The 20,478-nt window shown below is 39.5% G+C and overlaps 1 protein-coding gene across 5 annotated transcripts in view; it reads left to right on the top strand.

Annotated features, from left to right (window-relative positions):
• Positions 1-19,082, top strand: part of LOC142662116 (myosin-10-like) — a 428,074-nt gene extending 408,992 nt beyond the window's left edge. For all 5 annotated transcript variants that reach the window (XM_075840065.1, XM_075840064.1, XM_075840061.1 and 2 more), the window contains one exon: positions 16,666-19,082. In XM_075840065.1, the coding sequence (XP_075696180.1) occupies positions 16,666-16,804 (139 nt within the window). In that variant the 3' untranslated portion in view covers positions 16,805-19,082. The remainder of the gene's footprint in view (positions 1-16,665) is intronic.
• The last annotated feature ends 1,396 nt before the right edge of the window (positions 19,083-20,478 follow it).

Below are 20,478 nucleotides of genomic sequence, written 5' to 3'. Positions count from 1 at the left end.
ACATGATATGCACTCTAGACTAGATTAGCATTCACTATGCTCCGCTTCTATATCATCAATCGTCTTTTCAGATCATGCTCTCATTATGGTGACAATTTCTCTTTTACACCTTATTTACTCTCAGTGGCAATGGAAGCTAATCGCCTCCTTGCTTAGAGACAGCGTGATCTATGGGACTGTGGATGATACTTCTATACACAACGCCCAGCTAGTAAAAGTAGTAAACACGCCCCGATGTACGCACATAATACACGCCCAGTTGTACTTTTACTTTTCAACACGCCCAGTTGTACTTTTGCAAGCCTCATTTGCATAAATACGAAAATGGTCATAACTTGGCCAAAAATGCTCGTTTTTTAAAAATAAAAACGTTACTGTAATCTACATTGCAGCGCCGATCTGCTGCAATAGCAGATAGCGGTTGCAAAATCTGGTGACAGAGCCTCTTTAATGTGGATATTAAAATATTTGCAAAAGTTCTTGCAACTAGACTAACGATGCTGATGGAAGCCATTATCCATCCAGACCAGGCAGGTCTTATGAGGGGGAGGGAAGATAGAGATAATAACATAAAAGCGATAAATCTCACCTACAAAGCTAGTCTTGATAATAAACCCATGATCTTATTATCTACGGATGCAGAGAAGGCCTTTGACCGAGTAAATTGTATTTTTATGGAGGGGACTTTGCATAAAATTGGTCTTGGTACTAATATGATATATCATGGCACTATACTCTATACTCTGTTCCCTTGGCAAGGGTTCAAGTAAATGGTATACTCATGGAAAGCTTTCAAATTCGAAACGGCACACGATGGGGATGTGCATTATCCCCAGTTTTTTTTATTGTTACTTTAGAGCCGTTTCTACGGAAATTGAGAGCCCATCCACGTATTTCGGGTATGCCTCTCCAGGGCCCTGAATATAAAATTGCTGCTTATGCAGATGATCTTTTGTTTTTTACTATTAACCCAGCTGTCTCTCTCGCAAACTTGATGCATGAATTTAAATCCTATTCAGAACTGTCTCATTTCAAAATTAATCTTTCTAAGTCAGAAGCGATGGATATTACCGTGACCCCGGAACTGGCACAATCCTTTAAACAATCTTTTGATTTTCGGTGGAGCTCTAAGTTGCTGAAATATTTGGGAGTTAATATTACCTCAAACCCCACTGACCCATATCAGTCTAATTTCCTGTCTCTTATACGTTCCATACGTGAAGACTGTATGAAATGGACAAAGGGGCACTTCAGCTGGCTAGGGCAATGTAGAATATTTAAAATGAACTTATTGCCTCGCCTTTTATAACACATGCAAACATTACCGATCTGATTCCAATCTTCCTTTCTTAAAATTATTGACTCTATTCAAATAACATTCATGTGGGCGGGGAAAACCACTCGAGTTAAGCGGACATTGCTGTGCTGACCTAAAAATAGAGGAGGCCTGGCCTTGCCAGATCTGAATACTTATTACCTAGCAACGCATCTGTCACGAGTCATTGACTGGTGTCCACACGGAACTTTTAAACCGTGGGTGCAAATCAAACAGTGTTTTTCTCATATATCATTGGCTGCATTCCCATGGCTGGAGCTTCCCCATCTATCCTCTTTGCGACACCATCCTACTATGGGTCCGACACGACAGATTTATCCGTCCTTACCTTGACTTTTAACGCATTAAATACACAGTGGCTAGATCCCTTATCTTGACTTTTTCAATGGCTTTTGTGGTGTGATATCACGCTCCAGCAAGTTATCAGAATCAAGTTAAAGATGGCTACATCCGTATAATGCTATTCTAATTCAAAAGTACATTTTTTTTCTCCTCCCACATAACTCTGCTGAATATCCTATCTTGAGTAACCCTCATTTTTAAACGATCCAGTCTTTCGTTTTTGGGTGATCTCGGGTAAATTCAGAATAACTGACCTACAAAAGTACAATCAATGACTCTCTTCAGCTGTGTTGATGATACGGCTGGGTCCCCATCCACTAGGGCCCTGGATATTAGTGCAATTGAGAAATGTTTTAATGTTCCTCCAACCACCGAAGTCTTATACACAAGATAAAACCCATTTGAGACTTTGTCTGGGGATGGCCTTGACTAGGCATACATTGTCTCTGACCTTTACCCTCCTCCAGAATCCTCCCATTTAAGGTCCGCTTCAATGGTAAGTGGACCTTAATATTATACTTACTCCCGATCAGAGACAAAGGTTTTTCACTTTGATACATAAATCCTCTCTTAGCTCTCGCTTCCAGGAAGCAGGCTATAAATTACTAATTACAGTCTTAAGCTATTAGCTCAACCACCAACCCAAATTGCTGGAGATGCTAGTACTTTGCTCATACTTTTTGGTCATGCCATTTTTTGGTCCTATTCCCTCCTTTTGGGAGGGAATAAGAGAGACTATGAGCAGAGCTCTTGAAGGTGGATTAGACCTGTACCCTGCATTGTTCCTCCTCTGTCACTGCGAGACTCTAGGTATCGCTTTCAAATGATTACTGCTATGCTTTTTAATCATGGCAGTGAAAAATGTGTATTCCATCAATGCGGAAGAAAACTGTAGTCCCCTCACTCTCCCTATGGGTGTTTAAAGTTAACGATATTATGCATATGGAAAAATTTAACTTCCTCTATGTATGACGAATATGATAGATTCTATGAGATATAGTGCCCCTGGATAGAATTTCAGAAATGGGATGAATTTCGTTCCCTTCTATAAGGCCTCTGAGAATATTGGTAGGGTTAATAACATCAGAATGGCTGGAGGCATATTGACTGATTCATTGTTCTAAAGTGATATGTGTTTTGTTTGTTTTAGTTTTCTTCCTTCTTTTAACTCTTGTTTGTCTGGATTTGTCCTTTATGGTCATATGTAATTTACGAATAAAACTATAAAATAAAGAATTTTAATAATATATGATCTTAATCATAGCCCTCTATCTCTATAATTCTACTGTATACATTATATAGTTATATATTAAAGTACATTGATGTCAATGGTCCTATTCCCTCCTTTTGGGAGGGAATAAGAGAGACTATGAGCAGAGCTCTTGAAGGTGGATTAGACCTGTACCCTGCATTGTTCCTCCTCTGTCACTGCGAGACTCTAGGTATCGCTTTCAAATGATTACTGCTATGCTTTTTAATCATGGCAGTGAAAAATGTGTATTCCATCAATGCGGAAGAAAACTGTAGTCCCCTCACTCTCCCTATGGGTGTTTAAAGTTAACGATATTATGCATATGGAAAAATGTAACTTCCTCTATGTATGACGAATATGATAGATTCTATGAGATATAGTGCCCCTGGATAGAATTTCAGAAATGGGATGAATTTCGTTCCCTTCTATAAGGCCTCTGAGAATATTGGTAGGGTTAATAACATCAGAATGGCTGGAGGCATATTGACTTATTCATTGTTCTAAAGTGATATGTGTTTTGTTTGTTTTAGTTTTCTTCCTTCTTTTAACTCTTGTTTGTCTGGATTTGTCCTTTATGGTCATATGTAATTTACGAATAAAACTATAAAATAAAGAATTTTAATAATATATGATCTTAATCATAGCCCTCTATCTCTATAATTCTACTGTATACATTATATAGTTATATATTAAAGTACATTGATGTCAATTATATTAAATTATTTTAAACTAAGAGTTGTATTATGTAAACACTTAGTATTTTTTAACCCTTTAACTCCTTAATGGCCAGCCTGTTTTAAACCTTAATGACAGCTGTTTTTTAAGTTTTTCCATCGTCGCATTCCAAGAGCTCTAACTTTTTTATTTTTGCGTCGACATAGCTGTATAAGGTCAAGTTGTATTTTTTAAAAGCACCATTTTGGGGTACATATAATTTATTCATTAACTTTTATTAACTTTTTTGGAGGGTAATGGAAAAAAACCATAAATGTCGCCACTCTTTTTTTGCGTCTCAGATTTACGACGTTTTCTGTGTAGTATAAATAACATATTAACTTTAATCAGTTGGTCATTACGATTGTTGCGATGCCAAATTTATATAGATTTTGTATGTTTTACTACTTTTACACAAAATTATTTGTTTTTATGTCGCCATGTTTTAAGAGCCATCATTTTTTTATTTTTACGCCGATGCCGTTGTATGCGGGCTTGTTTTTTTCAGGACAACTTCTAGTTTTTATTGGTACAATTTTGGAGTACATGCGACTTTTTGATCAGCAATCTATGAATAGAAAACAGCAATTCTGGCATTGGTTTTTATTTTATTCTTTTATGGCGTTCACCATGCGGGTTAAATAACATAATAGCTTTATAGGTGGGGTTCTTACGGACATGGCGATACCAAATATGTGTAATGTTTTAATTATTTTATTTATTTATTATTAACTATATTAAACTTTTTGATAACTTTATTTTTTGTCCCACTAGGGCCTTCACTATGCGATCTTCTGATCGCTTTTATAATACACTGCAATACTTCTGTGTTGCAGTGTATTATTGCCTGTAAAATGGACTGGCACCTGTTAGGTCATGCCTCAGGCATGGCCTAGCAGGCATCCACTACAGGCAGACTTGCGGGCCTTTGTTAGGTCCCCGGCTGCCATAGAAGCCATTGGCACCCTGTGATTGCAATTGCAGGGTGCCGATGGGGTGAGAGAGGGAGCACCCTCCCTCCAAAACCACTTGGATGCGGCACTTGCTATTCAGGGGTTAAACGGGTGAGGTTGATGTTGAAATCGATCCTGCCCATTAGTGCAGGTATCCGGCTGTTTTAGACCGCACGACACCTGCTTTAGCCGGCACCGGACACCCGTGCCGGGCTTAGGTCAGAGCGCCGTGAAAAGGCGGCGCTCTGGCATAAGTATCCTTAACGGCTGCTGTGAAAAGGCGTATTAGCGGTCGTTAAGAGGTTAATGTTGGACCGCATTAACTGATTAGACAGAGATTTACCTTTACGGTAAACAAACCTTGTTTTTTCACTAAATAAAAAGCCGTATTTTGGCTCATACTTCATCATTTCTTAATATTTGTTTATAGTAGTTCTAATCATATGAGTGACTATCATAGGTATAGATAAACAAGGTTTTTATTTCAATGTTTTTATTTTTAAGTTTTCATAAATCTTGTTTTTTACATTTATTTATCACAGAGCCTATTCTTTCCATTTTGTACATTTGATAGACTCTTTCAGTGAATTTATAAATTTTATTTTTGTGTTTATGGTATTCTCTGTCATCACTCCATAAACGTCGACCACGTATAAATTGTCCTTTAGGAATTTCATTAACTATCTGTGGTGCATGTGCACTATCTCTTCTCAACAGGTTGTTCCTGTAAATAGGTTTAGAAAATAGTGTAGTCATCAATTGATTATCAGTTTTGTTAATTTCTACGTCAAGATAATGTATTTTGTTGGAATTATATTTAAGTAAGAATTCATTAATGTATAGTACAATTTTTTCTAGATTTTCCTTGTTACCGTTCCATATTAGTAAAATGTCAGCCACATAACGTAGCCACTGTCCAATATTCTCCTTGTAGGGACGATCGTGTTGTTGTTTTTTTTTTTTTTTTAAAAGTCTTAAAAATATTGGCATATCTTGGAGCGGCAGAGCACCCGATTGAAGTCCCCTGCAGCTGCAGGTAATGGTCGCCATCAAATCTGAAATTAATTTTAGTAAAGACAAGGTCTAGCAGAGACCTAATAAATCTGATTTTTTTTTGTTGCGAAGAATAACATCTTCACACAATTTGTGTCTAACGGCCATCATATGCCTTCATTAAAAGGGATGTGAGTATACAAACATTTGATGTCTAAAATGCAAAGTAAGGTATTATCATTCATTTCAACTTTTGCTATTTCATGTAAAAAGTCTGTAGTGTCCTGCAAATAATTTGTCAGTTTAGATCCAATTTTTTTGTAAAAGGCTAAAGGTTGGAGAATGGAATTAACCCCAGAGACAATATGGCATCACATGGGGATTTATTGAGATTTTTGTGAACTTTTGGTAAAAGGTAAAATATCGGTGTTCGTGGATATTTATTATTTAAAGCAGTTGTAAGATCTTGATCAATGATTCCTGACAATAAGGCGTCGAGTATTATGTCGATTTTCTTTTTTTAAATTATTGGTGGGATCACGATTTACATTTTTTATAAATTTGTACATCAGATAGTTGACTCATGGGTTCGTCGTGGTATGCGGTACTATCCATAATAATAATAGCACCTCCCTTATCGGCTCTTTTGATTATGACGGAATTGTAATTATAATTCTTAAATTTTTCAATAGCTGCAGACTCGGGTTTATTTAAATTAGAGTGTAATCTATGGGAATTATCGTTCCATTTTGAGGGGATTTCACTTGTCACTGCTTCCTAAAATTAAACAAACAGATGACTATATATTTCGGGGTCAAATTGATTATAAGATCGGAGAGAGTAAATAATTTTGTTTACCCTAGATTCTTTGTTATTTAACCTCTTCACGACTGCCATACGGCTATATATGTTCCAACTGCCGATGTCCTGTGCAGTTAGCACGTATACAGACATTGACAGCCTGGAACGGGTTTAACCCCTTCCCGCTATGTGACGTAATAGTCCGCCACAGGCGTTGTCCTGTTAACTCAAACTGACAGACTATTACGTCATGTGGTTAACAGGCACCTCTGTCTCCAGACACAGGTTTAGAGCCGTGATAGCTGCAGACTACCACTGCTCAACGCTGAGGGACTCATTGCAGCGGTCCCTCAGCGGCGATCATCGTGACAGGTCAGTCATTACTGACTGACCGTCGCCATGTTGGTGGCGGCGATCGGGCCTCGGGGGGAGTGGAGACAACTGATTGGCTGCTGTCATGGACAGCAACCAATCACTATACATCACCAAGGGACCAATCAGACTTGTCCCTCATCGGCGATTGCTATGATTAGTCTGTCTGTCCTGACAGACCAATCATATTAGACTGGTGGCCATTTTCATTATGATCCCACTCTGTATCCCATATTGCAGGTGTTGAGAGGGAGCAGAGCGGTTGTGTCAAGAGCTGTTACATATATACAGCACTATATCTATCTACCACTACCCCCATCCTCCACCCTTTACCCCCTGATCACCATCCCAGTGATTACTTTCACTTTGCTGTGATTTTTGTTGCTGCTGTTGATCAGTAACTGAATAAGTTGCTGATCACTGTTCAAAATCCTTGCTACAGGTTTTTTTTTTTCTTTTAATTTTTTGCCACTTATTTTGTAAACCCCTGGGATGAGTATTGCTGTCCTGTGTGCTGATCAGTGACTTAGTTGTCACTGATCGCCTAATACAAGCCTTGCTCTAGCAATTTTTTTCGTTTGTTATAAAAAAAAAACTAAAAAAACCTACAAAAAATATAAAACAAAAAAAAAATCTAGGAGTTTAGTTATGTAGTTTTTGCTAGTGACGCAAACTCTCCTTCTGCGTCCCCTGGCGGATCAGTGACATCGCCATGACTGATTGCCTAATGAAAGCCTTGCTCTAGGTTTTTTCTGAGCACTTGGTTTTTTTCTTTTGTTATAAAAAAAACGTGCAATTATTTTTTCAAATATAAAGCTAAAAAAAAATATATATCTACGAGTTTAGTTAGGTAGGTTTTTGCACATCATACATATCTGATAAAGAGCATAATGGCCCGTAGAGTATTTACGGCTGAGTAGGCATATTCCATTATTGCTTCGGACAGCGAGTCCGGGAGTGACCCAGAAACCTCTTCTATCTCTCCTCTTCCTCATCAAGTGAGGATGAGGAAATGCCAAGAAGTCGCCCCCTGTCATCTACTATACCAGCCCCTAAGAGTAGTGACCCTATGTGAAACCCAATCCCCGAGAACTACGAGCCCCAGGTCCCTGGGTTTACGGGCACCCCAGGGATTTAATTTGAAATGGCAGGGTTACAGGAAATAGACTTTTTTAAAGTTTATTTCACTGACTAATGTATTGACTTAATGGTGACCCAAACTAACCTATATGCCCAACAGTTTATCGCCCAGAATGCCTCATCTAGTTACGCCAAGCCCAACATGTGGACCCTTGTAGACACCATGGAAATGAGGAAGTTCTCGGGTATTGTGCTCAGTATGGGGCTTCTGAAAAAGCCATCCATAAGAACATACTGGAGCACATATATTCTGTACCACACCCCTATGTACCACATAGCAATGGTCAGGACTCGTTTTGAGATAATTCTCAGATTTTTGCATTACTGCGATAATGCACAGTGCCCACCCCAAGGGGACCCCAGCTTTGACCAACTATTTAAAATTAGACCCCTAATAGACCATTTCAGTGCTGTTGACGAGTCCTTAGTTCATTTTAAAGGGAGCATTTGATTCCGCCAGTACCTGAAGAATAAGAGGGCAAGGTATGGCGTTAAGATGTGCAAGCTGTGCGAAAGTACATCAGGGTACACCTTCAAATTTAAAATATATGAAGGGAAGGACACCACTATTCAACCCCCAGAATGCCCCCTTCATGGGAGTTAACGGCAAAATAGTGTGGGATCTGGTGCATCCACTGCTGGACGAGGGCTACCACCTCTACCTGGATAATTACTAAACCAGTGTACTACTTTTCAGGAGCCTTGCTTTCAGAAGTACAGTGGCATGTGGCACAGTTCGCAAGATCCAGAGAAGTCGCTGCTTGGGCAAAAACTCAGAGGAGTTGAGAGTAGGGCACAATGCAGCGACAATCTATTGTGTGTCAAGTATAAGGAATAGAGGGATATCCATATATTGACAACAATACATGGCCATGGCAGCACCCCCATCCCTGTACGAGGTACCAGTACAGAGACCCTCAAACCCAATTCCATTCGTGACTACAATAAATACATGGGGGGTTGATCTCTCAGATCAAGTGCTACAGCCATACAATGGCATGCGGAGATCAAGGGTGTGGTACAAGAAGCTGGCCGTGCACATCATGCAAACCGCATTGTATAATGCTTACGTGCTATTCAGAGCTTCAGGCCAGAGGGGAACTTTCCTGGAATTTCAAGAGGTGGTAATAAAGTCCCTTATATTTGGAGATCAGGAATGGGAGGGACCCAGTACTTCTAAAAGCGAGGCCACACGCATTGTACCGGGGCAACATTTCCCCAGCGAAGTTCCCCAAACTGCCAAGAAGGGAAAGGGCCAAGAACGGTGCATCACGTGCCCCGAGAAGCCAGGACTGTGAATGAAGGAGTGTTTTAAAATATACCATACGTCTCTGAAATTCTGATTTTGTTGTTGAACCGCCATTTATATTTACCCTGATGTACTTCGCACAGCCACAGTAATAGAATGCCGCATGCCACTCTTTCCCTTCTTAGCACTGCCATGTGCTTAAGCCGTACCCGGCAAGACTAGCTGAACACAGCTGCACATATATCAGTCCTGCAGACGTTGCCATGACTAATTTTTAATCCATGACTTTCTCCCAAAAATGTTATCCAAACTTTCTGATCAAATTTCTTCTTAGCCCTGGTGTGTGCCTAGGCCGTACCCGAAAAGACCAGCTGAACACGGCTGCACATATTTTAGCCCTGTATTCTTGTGACTTTCATCCAAAATTTATCCAGATTTCCAAATTTATCAAAATTTTAATAAAATTTATACAAAGTTATATAAACTTTTCAGTATAAATTGTATACAAATTTTTATACTAAAAACCATTCCAGCAAAATCTAAGCTCCAAAGCGAATTGGTGCTCCTTCCCTTCTGAGCCCTGCCATGTGCCCAGGCAGCAGATAATGGCCACATGTGGGGGTATTGCCATACTCGGGAGAATCTACATAACAATTTATGTTGAGAATATCTCCGATAACGCAAGCTGGGCACAACATATTGGGCACTGAAATGGCATAATTGTGAAAAATGTTCACTTTTTTATATATGCCATCAAATTCTAGAAATTTGCTGTGTGTCAAAATGCTCCCTACACCCCTAAATAAATTCCTTGAGGGGTGTAGTTTCCAAAATGGGGTCACTTCTTGGGGGTTTCCACTGTACTGGTACCTCAGGGGCTCTGCAAACACAACATGGTGCTTGACAAATATTCCAGCAAAATCTGTGCTCAAAAGCAAAATGGTGATCCTTCCGTTCTGAGCCCCGTCGTGTGTCCAGGCAGCAGATAATGGCGACATGTGGGGGTATTGCCGTACTCTGAAGAACCTGCATAACAATTTATGGTGAGAATATCTCCGATAACAGAAGCTGGGCACAAGATATTGGGCACTGAAATGGCATAATTGTGAAAAATTTGTACTTTTTCATTCTTTGCATCAAATTCTGGAAATTTCCTGTTGGGTAAAAATGCTCACTACACCAATAGATAAATTCCTTGAGGGGTGTAGTTTCCAAAATGGGGTTACTTCTTGGGGGTTTCCACTATACTGGTACCTCAGGGGCTCTGCAAACACAACATGGCGCTTGACAAATATTCCAGCAAAATCTGTGCTCAAAAGCCAAATGTTGCTCCTTCCCTTCTGAGCTCTGTCGTGTGCCCAAGCAGCAGATAATTACCACATGTGGGGTATTGCTGTACTCGGGATAACTCGGGATAACCTGCGTAACAATTTATGGTGGGAGGATCTCCAATAATCCAAGCTGGGCACAACATATTGGGCACTGAAATGGCATAATTGTGAAAAATGTGTACTTTTTCATTCTTTGCATCAAATTCTGGAAAACTCCTGTGCGGTAAAAATGCTCAATACACCCCTAGATAAATTCCTTATAAAATATTCCAGCAAAATCTGTGCTCAGAAGCCAAATGGTGCTCTTTCCCTTCTGAGCTCTACAATTGCTTTACAAATGTTTGGGGCGCTTTTCTTATTTTATTCCTTGTATTAATAGATTTTTTTTCAGCTAAAACGACATCTTATTGGAAAAAAAATTAAATTTTTAATTTTCACGTCCAAATTCTAATAAAATCACTAACACACATGTGGTGTCAAAATGCACACTACACCCCTGGATTAACTCCTCAAGGTGTGTAGTTTCCAAAATGGGGTATTTTTGGGATGTTTCCTTTGTTTTGGTACCACAAGACCGCTTCAAACCTGACATGGTGCATAAAATATAATCTAATAAAAAGGTGTCCTCAAAATCCACTAGGTGCTCCTTTGTTTTGAATACTTTGAGGGGTGCAGTTTTTAAAATGGGGTGACTTATCGGGGTTTTTATTGCATGGGCCTCTCAAAACCACTTCAGAACTGAACTGGTCCTTGTAAAAATAGGCTTTTGAAATTTTCTTGAAAATGTGAGAAATTGCTGCTAAAGTTGTAAGCCTTGTAACGTCCTAGAAAAATATTTTTTTTTTCTAAAAACGATGCCAATCTAAAGTAGGCATATGGGATATGTTAATTAGCAACTATTTTGTGTGGTATTACTATCTGTCTTACAAGCAGATACATTTAAATTTAGAAAAATTCAATTTTTCGCAAAATGTTGCTGTTTTTCACAATTAAATACTGAATGTATCGACCAAATTTTACCACTAACTTAAAGTCCAAGGTGTCACGAGAAAACAATCTCCGAATCACTTGTATAGGTAAAAGCATTCCAAAGTTATTACCTCATAAAGTGACACATGCCAGATTTGAAAAATGAGGCTGTGTCATGAATGTGCCAACTAGTCTATGTCCTTAAGGGGGTTAATGATTGTAGTTCTGCTTCAGTGTGAGCAGCGCTGCACTCTCATATCGGCCGGGGCTTTAAGAGCCCCGGAATACACCCCCGACCGTAGATAGTTCCACCCACAACCCGCTGTAGGTAGCGCAAAAGCCCCTGCAGATAGCACCACCTAAGCTCTGGCTGGGGATTCCCATCCTAGAGGGAGCCCCCATCGTCTTTCCATCCCCGCTGTAGTACCACCCCCCTGCAGATAGCAATCCCCCCGCTGTAGATAGCGCCACCTGAACTGACTCTAGGAGCGGAATCCCCGGTGTCAGATCGCACTGGCTGGGAATTCCTCTTATAGAGAGAGCCCCTGACGTCACTGTCCATTTGGACATGACGTTAGTGGCTCTTTCTAGGAGTGGAATCCCCGGCCGACACCCTGGCCGGGGATTCTGCTACTAGAGAAGCCTCTGTTGTCACTATCCATATATGGACAATTACATTAAAAACCACTATGACACTAATTTTTTATTATGTTCGAGATCTACACTTATATTGGATTGTGTTGATGTGTTTGATATTTTTTATGTTGTATTTTTGTCCCACCCACTGTGGGCTGTCTGAAAGGATTGTTACACTTGTATTTCATTGCTTGACAAAGGCTGCATTGAGCAGCTGAAACGTTGCACCCCTTACACATATGGGTGAATAAAAACCGCTTTTGGATACTTTCAATTTGGAGTGCTGCTATTTTTCCTTGCTATACAGTGAAAGAAATAAGTATTTGATCCCTTGCTGATTTTGTAAGTTTGCCCACTTGAACAGTCTAGAATTTTTAGGCTAGGTTAATTTTACCAGTGAGAAATAGATTATATTTTAAAAAAAAAACAGAAAATCACATTGTCAAAATTATATATATTTATTTGCATTCTGCACAGAGAAATAAGTATTTGATCCCTTTGGCAAACAAGACTTAATACTTGGTGGCAAGCACAGCAGTCAGACTTTTTTTTGAAGTTGAGGATGAGGTTTGCACACATGTTAGATGGAATTTTGGCCCACTCCTCTTTGCAGATCATCTGTAAATCATTAAGATTTCGAGGCTGTCGCTTGGCAACTCGGATCTTCAGCTCCCTCCCTCCATAAGTTTTCGATGGGATTAAGGTCTGGAGACTGGCTAGGCCACTCCATGACCTTAATGTGCTTCTTTTTGAGCCACTCCTTTGTTGCCTTGGCTGTATGTTTCGGGTCATTGTCGTGCTGGAAGACCCAGCCACGAGCCATTTTTAATGTCCTGGTGGAGGGAAGGAGGTTGTCACTCAGGATTTGACGGTACATGGCTCCATCCATTCTCCCATTGATGCGGTGAAGTAGTCCTGTGCCCTTAGCAGAGAAACACCCCAAAACATAATGTTTCCACCTCCATGCTTGACAGTGGGGACGGTGTTCTTTGGGTCACAGGCAGCATTTCTCTTCCTCCAAACACGGCGAGTTGAGTTAATGCCAAAGAGCTCAATTTTAGTCTCATCTGACCACAGCACCTTCTCCCAATCACTCTCAGAATCATCCATATGTTCGTTTGCAAACTTCAGATGGGCCTGTACATGTGCCTTCTTGAGCAGGTGGACCTTGCGGGCACTGCAGGATTTTAATCCATTACGGCGTAATGTGTTACCAATGGTTTTCTTGGTGACTGTGGTCCCAGCTGCCTTGAGATCATTAACAAGTTCCCCCCGTGTAGTTTTCGGCTGAGCTCTCACCTTCCTCAGGATCAAGGATACCCCACGAGGTGAGGTTTTGCATGGAGCCCGAGATCGATGTCATTTTGTATGTCTTCCATTTTCTTACTATTGCACCAACAGTTGTCTCCTTCTCACCCAGCGTCTTACTTATGGTTTTGTAGCCCATTCCAGCCTTGTGCAGGTCTATGATCTTGTCCCTGACATCCTTAGAAAGCTCTTTGGTCTTGCCCATGTTGTAAAGGTTAGAGTCAGACTGATTAATTGAGTCTGTGCACAGGAGTCTTTTATACAGGTGACCATTTAAGACAGCTGTCTTTAATGCAGGCACCAAGTTGATTTGGAGCGTGTAACTGGTCTGGAGGAGGCTGAACACTTAATGGTTGGTAGGGGATCAAATACTTATTTCTCTGTGCAAAATGCAAATAAATATATATAATTTTGACTATGTGATTTTCTTTTTTTTTTTTTTTATATAATCTATCTCTCACTGGTAAAATTAACCTAGCCTAAAAATTCTAGACTGTTCATGACTTTGACAGTGGGCAAACTTACAAAATCAGTAAGGGATAAGATACTTATTTCCTTCACTGTACCTATGTTTGAGGGATTTACAAGTCGGATCCCTGGAGGCTGGCAGCTCTGTGCCAGGGATTCCACTACTGGATAAGCCCCTGGTGTCACTATCCATATATGGACAATAACGTCAGCTCTCTCTAGGAGTGGAATCCCCGGTGTCAGATCGCTCTGTGCTGGGGATTCTGCTACTGGAGAAGCCCCTGGAGTCGCTATCCATATATGGACAGTGACGTCGGGGGCTAATCCTGCAGCGGAATCCCCGCTCTGGCACGGGATTCCGCTTTTAGAGTTAACCCCTAACGTCACTGTCCATATATGGACAGAGACATCAGTGGCTTGCTGTTGGAGCGGAATATTCGGCCAGAGGGATTCTGCTGCTGAAAGGGAGCTACAGTGGTGCTATTTACAGGAAGGGGGTGCCATTTACGGGAGGGGGGAGGGGTGGCGCTATCTGCCGGGGGATTGTTGATAAATACAGAGGGGATGTTGCTATCTACAGGGGGTGTGGTGCTATGTACAGGGGGTTGGTGCTATGTACAGGGGGTGGCACTATATACAGGAGGTGTGGTGCTATCTACAGGGGGTGCTATATACAGGGGGTGTGGCACTATCTACATGGGCACTGTGGCATTATATTGGCACTGCCTACAGGGGACACCGTGGCACTGTACATGGGCACTGTGTTTGCACTATGTTGGCATTATTGCACAGGGAGCACTGTGGCACTATGTGGGCACTGGCACTATCTACAGATGTAGCCATCTTTAACTAGATTCTGATAACTTGCTGCAGCGTGATATCACACATCAAAAGCCATTGAAAAGTCATTGAAGAAGTTAAAATAAGAGATCTAGCCGTTGTTTATTTAATGCGTTAAAAGTCAAGGTAAAGACGGCTACATCTGTATGTGGGCAATGTGGTACTATCTACAGTGGTATTGCGTCACTATCTACATGGCCACTGTGGTGTTTTCAGGGGGTTGGGGCAAAAAAAACCATAACAACTAAAATTCATCCACTTTTTTTTAACGTCCATGAAAAATGGATGGCAAATGGTGGTTAAAAACGGTCAGACGGCCGGGAAATGGATTGAAATTTTGAGACACTGATGCAAAACAGCCATGAAAAATTGAAAAATAATAAATATACATATATATCTAAAAATTACAAAAAAGTGTTTTTTCTAAAAAAAAATTTTGATTTGTCTGCTCATAATACAAATTAAAAACAGAATTAGATAAACGAATATAGAAAATGAAAGCCTCATAAGTCTTGTCAAAAAAAACAGTAAAGTAAAAATAGTTGTACTATTCAAAGCGGTTCCAAAGATATTATCCTTTAAAGAAAGGCATATCAAAAATGGAATATTTGACCTGGACACAGGGGCATCAATGACCCTTGGTCATGAAAGGGTTAATTTATCTATAAAATTCATACATAACCGCATATTGCGGCATAAGCGAAGGAAGTCAACTATAAAATCAAATTGTTGTGTGTTGGAACGAATCCTAAACCTTTATCTAAAAGACTGAGTTCAGGTTCAGCCATATTTCTGGAAGATATATTAATGATCAGTTTGTGACTTTTTTCTGTTTCTGGTCTTTGATTTTGTATGTCTCTGTTCTATGCTTGGTCTTGTAGTCCTTTCGTTGGATGAATCTTTTGTCCTGGGTTCTGCTGGTTTTCACCTTCTCTAAAAAAAAAAAAAAAAGGCACGTTTGTAGATTTCGATTTTTTTTTAAGTTGAACGTAAAGTCATTTGGGCTCCTTTCTTACGATTTTCTCTGTTTTTTTTTTTTTTTTTCTGTTATCTGTGGATAAATTGTCTCCACTTGTGTTGGATTTATAATTTTTCTTAATTTGCCTAGAAAACCTTCTGTCTTCAGCCCAAGAGTAAAGTCTATTATGTTGATAGTCAAGTGTATCTCTTTCAAATTAATTTAATTTACTTTGCAATATTGAATTTTTCAATTAGTCAATAAAACTTTTCAATTCCTTCTGCATTTGATTGTAGCAATCTAGCTAGATGATTTGTTTAAATTCAATGTCAAGCTTGGTTGTCTTTTTGCGTAGCTTTGTTTGCTATCTGCAGGTGTTGTAGAGTCAGATGCATCAGATCTAATGAGTAACGATTGCTGAGAGCAAACCATCGTTGATGGTAAATGGTGTCGTCTTTTAATAGGATAGGATTCAATTGGACTTCTGTGTCTCCTTGGAATTCTTTGCACTTTAGCATATTTTGTTAGGGTGGATGCATGCATAAGTTTCTGCTACTAGTCCAAGAACGACGTAACCGGGAAAAAGGAAACCTAACCGTATCCTCAAATGGATTCTAGCACCCTGGGTGCTATACATTATTATTATATGCACATCATCAAAAATAGTTTTTTGACATATCTTTCTCTATTGATGAAAATACATTTTGCAAAAAATGAATATATATATATTGCGTTTTCTGACTCTACCATCTCTATGATCACATTTATTTTGGTTCAGTTTACCACTATGAACAACTATATTGCTGGTGGTGATGAAAGAGCCTGTATTTATATACTGGACAATTTTGTATACTAGTGTGTAAGTGTCCTAACTATTTATGCATTATTGGACTTCACTAGTATGTTGTATAAGATCATCCTATGGTTGTTATGCTTGCTCATAAAAGAAAACCAGAATCTAGCTATAATATGTAACTTATGTTCAAATCTCTTTTCCTTGTAGGAGGGCACCAATTCAGTTTACCACCCGAACCATTCGTCAGGTATACCACCTTGAAGCCGTTTCTGATGAGGAACAGGAAGCAAATAGTGGAGAGCCATCAACCAACAATCAGCAGCAGCAGCAACCGCAGCCCGAGTGATGCCCTGACACGAATAGAGGAGGGGAGATTCTAACACTTCCCTGAACCTAGAGACTGGTTAAACAGAAACAAATGGAATGATGCATCTTTTAACATAGATCATAGGCCGTTTGCCACAATTAAAATCACTTCTGAATGAGTGACTAAATACTCCATAATCCTTTGTCTTCTTATCCCAGCCATGATTTTCACAGTGCACTTTATTACAGGATTAACTCAAGTTTTGGCAGGGTGTGAGAATACTCGTTCCTGGCCATATAGGTAAAACAGGTGGAGTTATATGGAGCACATAGACATATGAATACACATGACCTAGTGCTTTTAGTATTACTTTGCCGTAAAATTCCACCTCAAATTCCATTAAGTCTCAATTTAGATAGGGTTTGTAATATTCCTTCATAAAAATATGTCTCTCCCCCCCCCCCCCCATCATGCTGCATTGGAATGTATGATGCGAAAGCGGCCGATGTGTAATTCTCCATGATCTGCTTTGTACAGTAGGTTATGCTTGAAATCACCTTTTGCATAAAGTGATGCTAGTATAAGACCTCATGGAAATCAACCAATCACTCAATAAGTAACTCCAAGCTTAAGTCCCCCTGCCTGAGACACTAAATTATATACCCCACACGCTTCAAGACACATTCCTTTACTTAATGGTGGATAGATATAAAACATTTTATACTGTTATGGGATATATTCTTTACTCTATTTTATTGCATCCTGATAGCAAACAATCACAACCAGCATGTCGTTTTACCTAACTCTTAGTGCTCCGCTTATTCTTGTGTATTGTCTTTGATTGGAAAACATACTTTAAATTCTTCTCTGGCAATTTTTTTATATACAGAGAGGCAGCTAATATAATTATAATAATGTGTTAACATACCAAATTATTGGAAAACAGTCTTCCAACCTGCGCATGTCATTCTTGTCTAGGATAATACTTCTTATTATGGAACCAAGTCGTGTTAAAGACAGGAACCCAGACTGCTCGGTGAATGCTGTTAATGAAATTTTACTGTTTGGCGACATAAAATGGGATTAAGCAACTTTCTTGTTTCATTCCATGACTTCTTAATTTGTTCTTGAATATGACTATAATGAAAGCTGCTTATTATTGGTGCCTTAGTGATAGTAGATAATTCCCTTGTAAGGATTCTTCTAAATTCTCATGTCGTTTAGTAAGGGACACACACGTTTGTAAAATGGCAGATCACAGCCTCCCCGTTAGTTGTGATATAATTCTGTTATAGTTCTTTATACCTGTAAGTATATACAACCAACATGGCTACCACTCAACAGAAGTTTAACCGTGATCCTACAGTCAATGTGATTATTAACTGAGATATATCCTTGGCTCTGTGGCCTATTGCACTCATAGGATCTGTCTTTTCAGCACTCAGTTGAGAGTTAACATTACTCAGGGGGTGCTCCACACTAGATCAATCAAATACACAGTAATATGATAATTAACTTGCATTTTTAGCTTATAGAAGACTTTGTAACAAAACTTAAAAGTATAAAAGCCAGTCCAGGCCCTAAACCCCTCCAACACATGTAAAAATAAATGATTGTATTGAGGTCTTGGAAATCTGCAGACATGCATGTTAAGAATTTGACCAGACTACTATTAAGTTTCCTTATCAATATTTCACTATCATTTTTAAAGTAAAATCTGGCCACAGCATTGTAAACCTAAAGAAATGCAGTGAAAAACGCTACGAAAAACAGCAAAACTCTTTGTGAATCCAGCCTAAATAGCCTGCGCATTTTTAAATCACATTCACAGACAAGAGCTCAGAGAAAAATTATCTTGAGAGCTTCATGGCCTGACATCCAGATCTTAAGTTTACTCAATGCACATATACATTCATTGCCGACAGGTCTGCTCAAAAGCCTGTGATGTGAAAAATTATGTAGTCACTGGACTTTCAGGTTAATTTTTAAAAAATAGTTTTATATTTTTCTGTTAGATCTAAAGATGTATTTTTAAGATTATTCAAGACGGTTCAGATAGTTTCTTTTTTGTGTGATCTTTAATTTGTTTTTGTCTATATATATATATATATATATATATATATATATATATTTATATATATATATATATTTATATATATATATATATATATATATATATATATATATATATATTATGGAAGAGATAAGCAACTGCTAGAGATAAGGACATGGGCAAACATCTTATTCAAATATTCTCCTCCTCTTAACTTTCACCTCCTGGAACAGATATATGACTTTGATTAAAATGTCATCTTAACCATTGTTTTGTCTCTCTGATGTGTATATTTTCCTTTCGACTATAAATTGTATTCACCAGCTAACTAACATTGAACTTTTTTTGATTTGAACATTTAACTGGAACCAAACACTAAGATTAAAACATTTCTATTGAAACGCAATGAAAAGTAATAGTCGAACAATGAGAGGAGTATTTTGAACATTTGAATACAATATCATGAAAGTAATTTGAAGAGGACCTCCAGCAAATACAACTTTTCATGACTGGGGCAACTGCCCCCATACCCTGCACTTGTGTCAAGGAATCACTACTTGAGAAATTCCCCAGAGTGAAAGTTTATGGAATTGCTATACGAGCAATTCCCCAAAGGCAACTGGACACTGTCTGGATCAAGCGTACAAGTAAATCAGCTACCTCAAGTCCGTCCCCACACTGGTCAGCAGAGTCTAACGCTACTCAATGGTCTTCACCAGAGCCCGCCGCAAGGCAAGTTGGATTTGGCCGCAAAGAACCCAGGTTGCTTTTACAGAATAAGGTGTTGGACAGGAGGTGCACTTGCAGGCAATACCGGAACGGATAACCAGAAAGCCAGAGGGGTTATTAACAAGCAGAGTTCAAACCAGGAGATACTAAAAGTCCAAATCGCAAAACAAAAGAATACCAGGAGCTGCAGAGGTTGAAACCAGCTGTGAGAAGAATATCCAAATCAGTGAGCAGCTTTTTATGGTCGGTAAGTACAGTAATTTGATGTCTAGCTCCCCAAGAAAGTAGTGCTATTCTTCAAACGCCCACTTAACCCCTTCCCGCTCCTGGACGTACTATTAGGTCATGGTAGTTGTATCGTTCACGCTCCATGACCTAATAGTACGAGACGGGAGTAACGGCCAATTCGGCCGTCTTCCGGACACATACAGGAGCTGTGACAGCTGCTGTCTCGCACAGCAGTTGCCGCAGCTCCTACAGCGGGGACCGATCGATGTGTCCCCTCTGATTAACCACTTAAAAGCTGCGTTCAATAGCGATCGTGGCTTTTTAGGAGTTAAACCACCATCGACGGCCTGCTACACGAGAGCGGAGATGGTGACTATGGCAACCGGACACCTAACAATGGCGTCCGGCTATGCCATCGTGAGTAGCTGACGGCTCTAATACACTGCACTACGCATGTAGTGCAGTGTATTAGAATAGCGATCAGGGCCTCCTGTCCTCAAGTCTCCTATTGGGACAAAGTAAAAAAGTAAAACAAAAGTTGTGTGAAAATTTTTTTTTTAAAAGTAAAAATCACCCTTTTTCCCTTATCAGTCCTTTATTATTAATAAAAATAGATAAATAAACAGACTATACATAATTGGTATCGCCGCGTCCGTAACGGCCTGAACTACAAAAATATTTAGTTTTTTCTTTTCAAGAAAGA

The sequence above is a fragment of the Rhinoderma darwinii genome, chromosome 10 (genome assembly GCF_050947455.1).
Source record: "Rhinoderma darwinii isolate aRhiDar2 chromosome 10, aRhiDar2.hap1, whole genome shotgun sequence".
In the NCBI taxonomy this organism is placed as follows: domain Eukaryota; kingdom Metazoa; phylum Chordata; class Amphibia; order Anura; family Rhinodermatidae; genus Rhinoderma; species Rhinoderma darwinii.
Note: the sequence above shows the minus strand (reverse complement) of the source record. Positions and strands in the feature narration are given on the sequence as shown.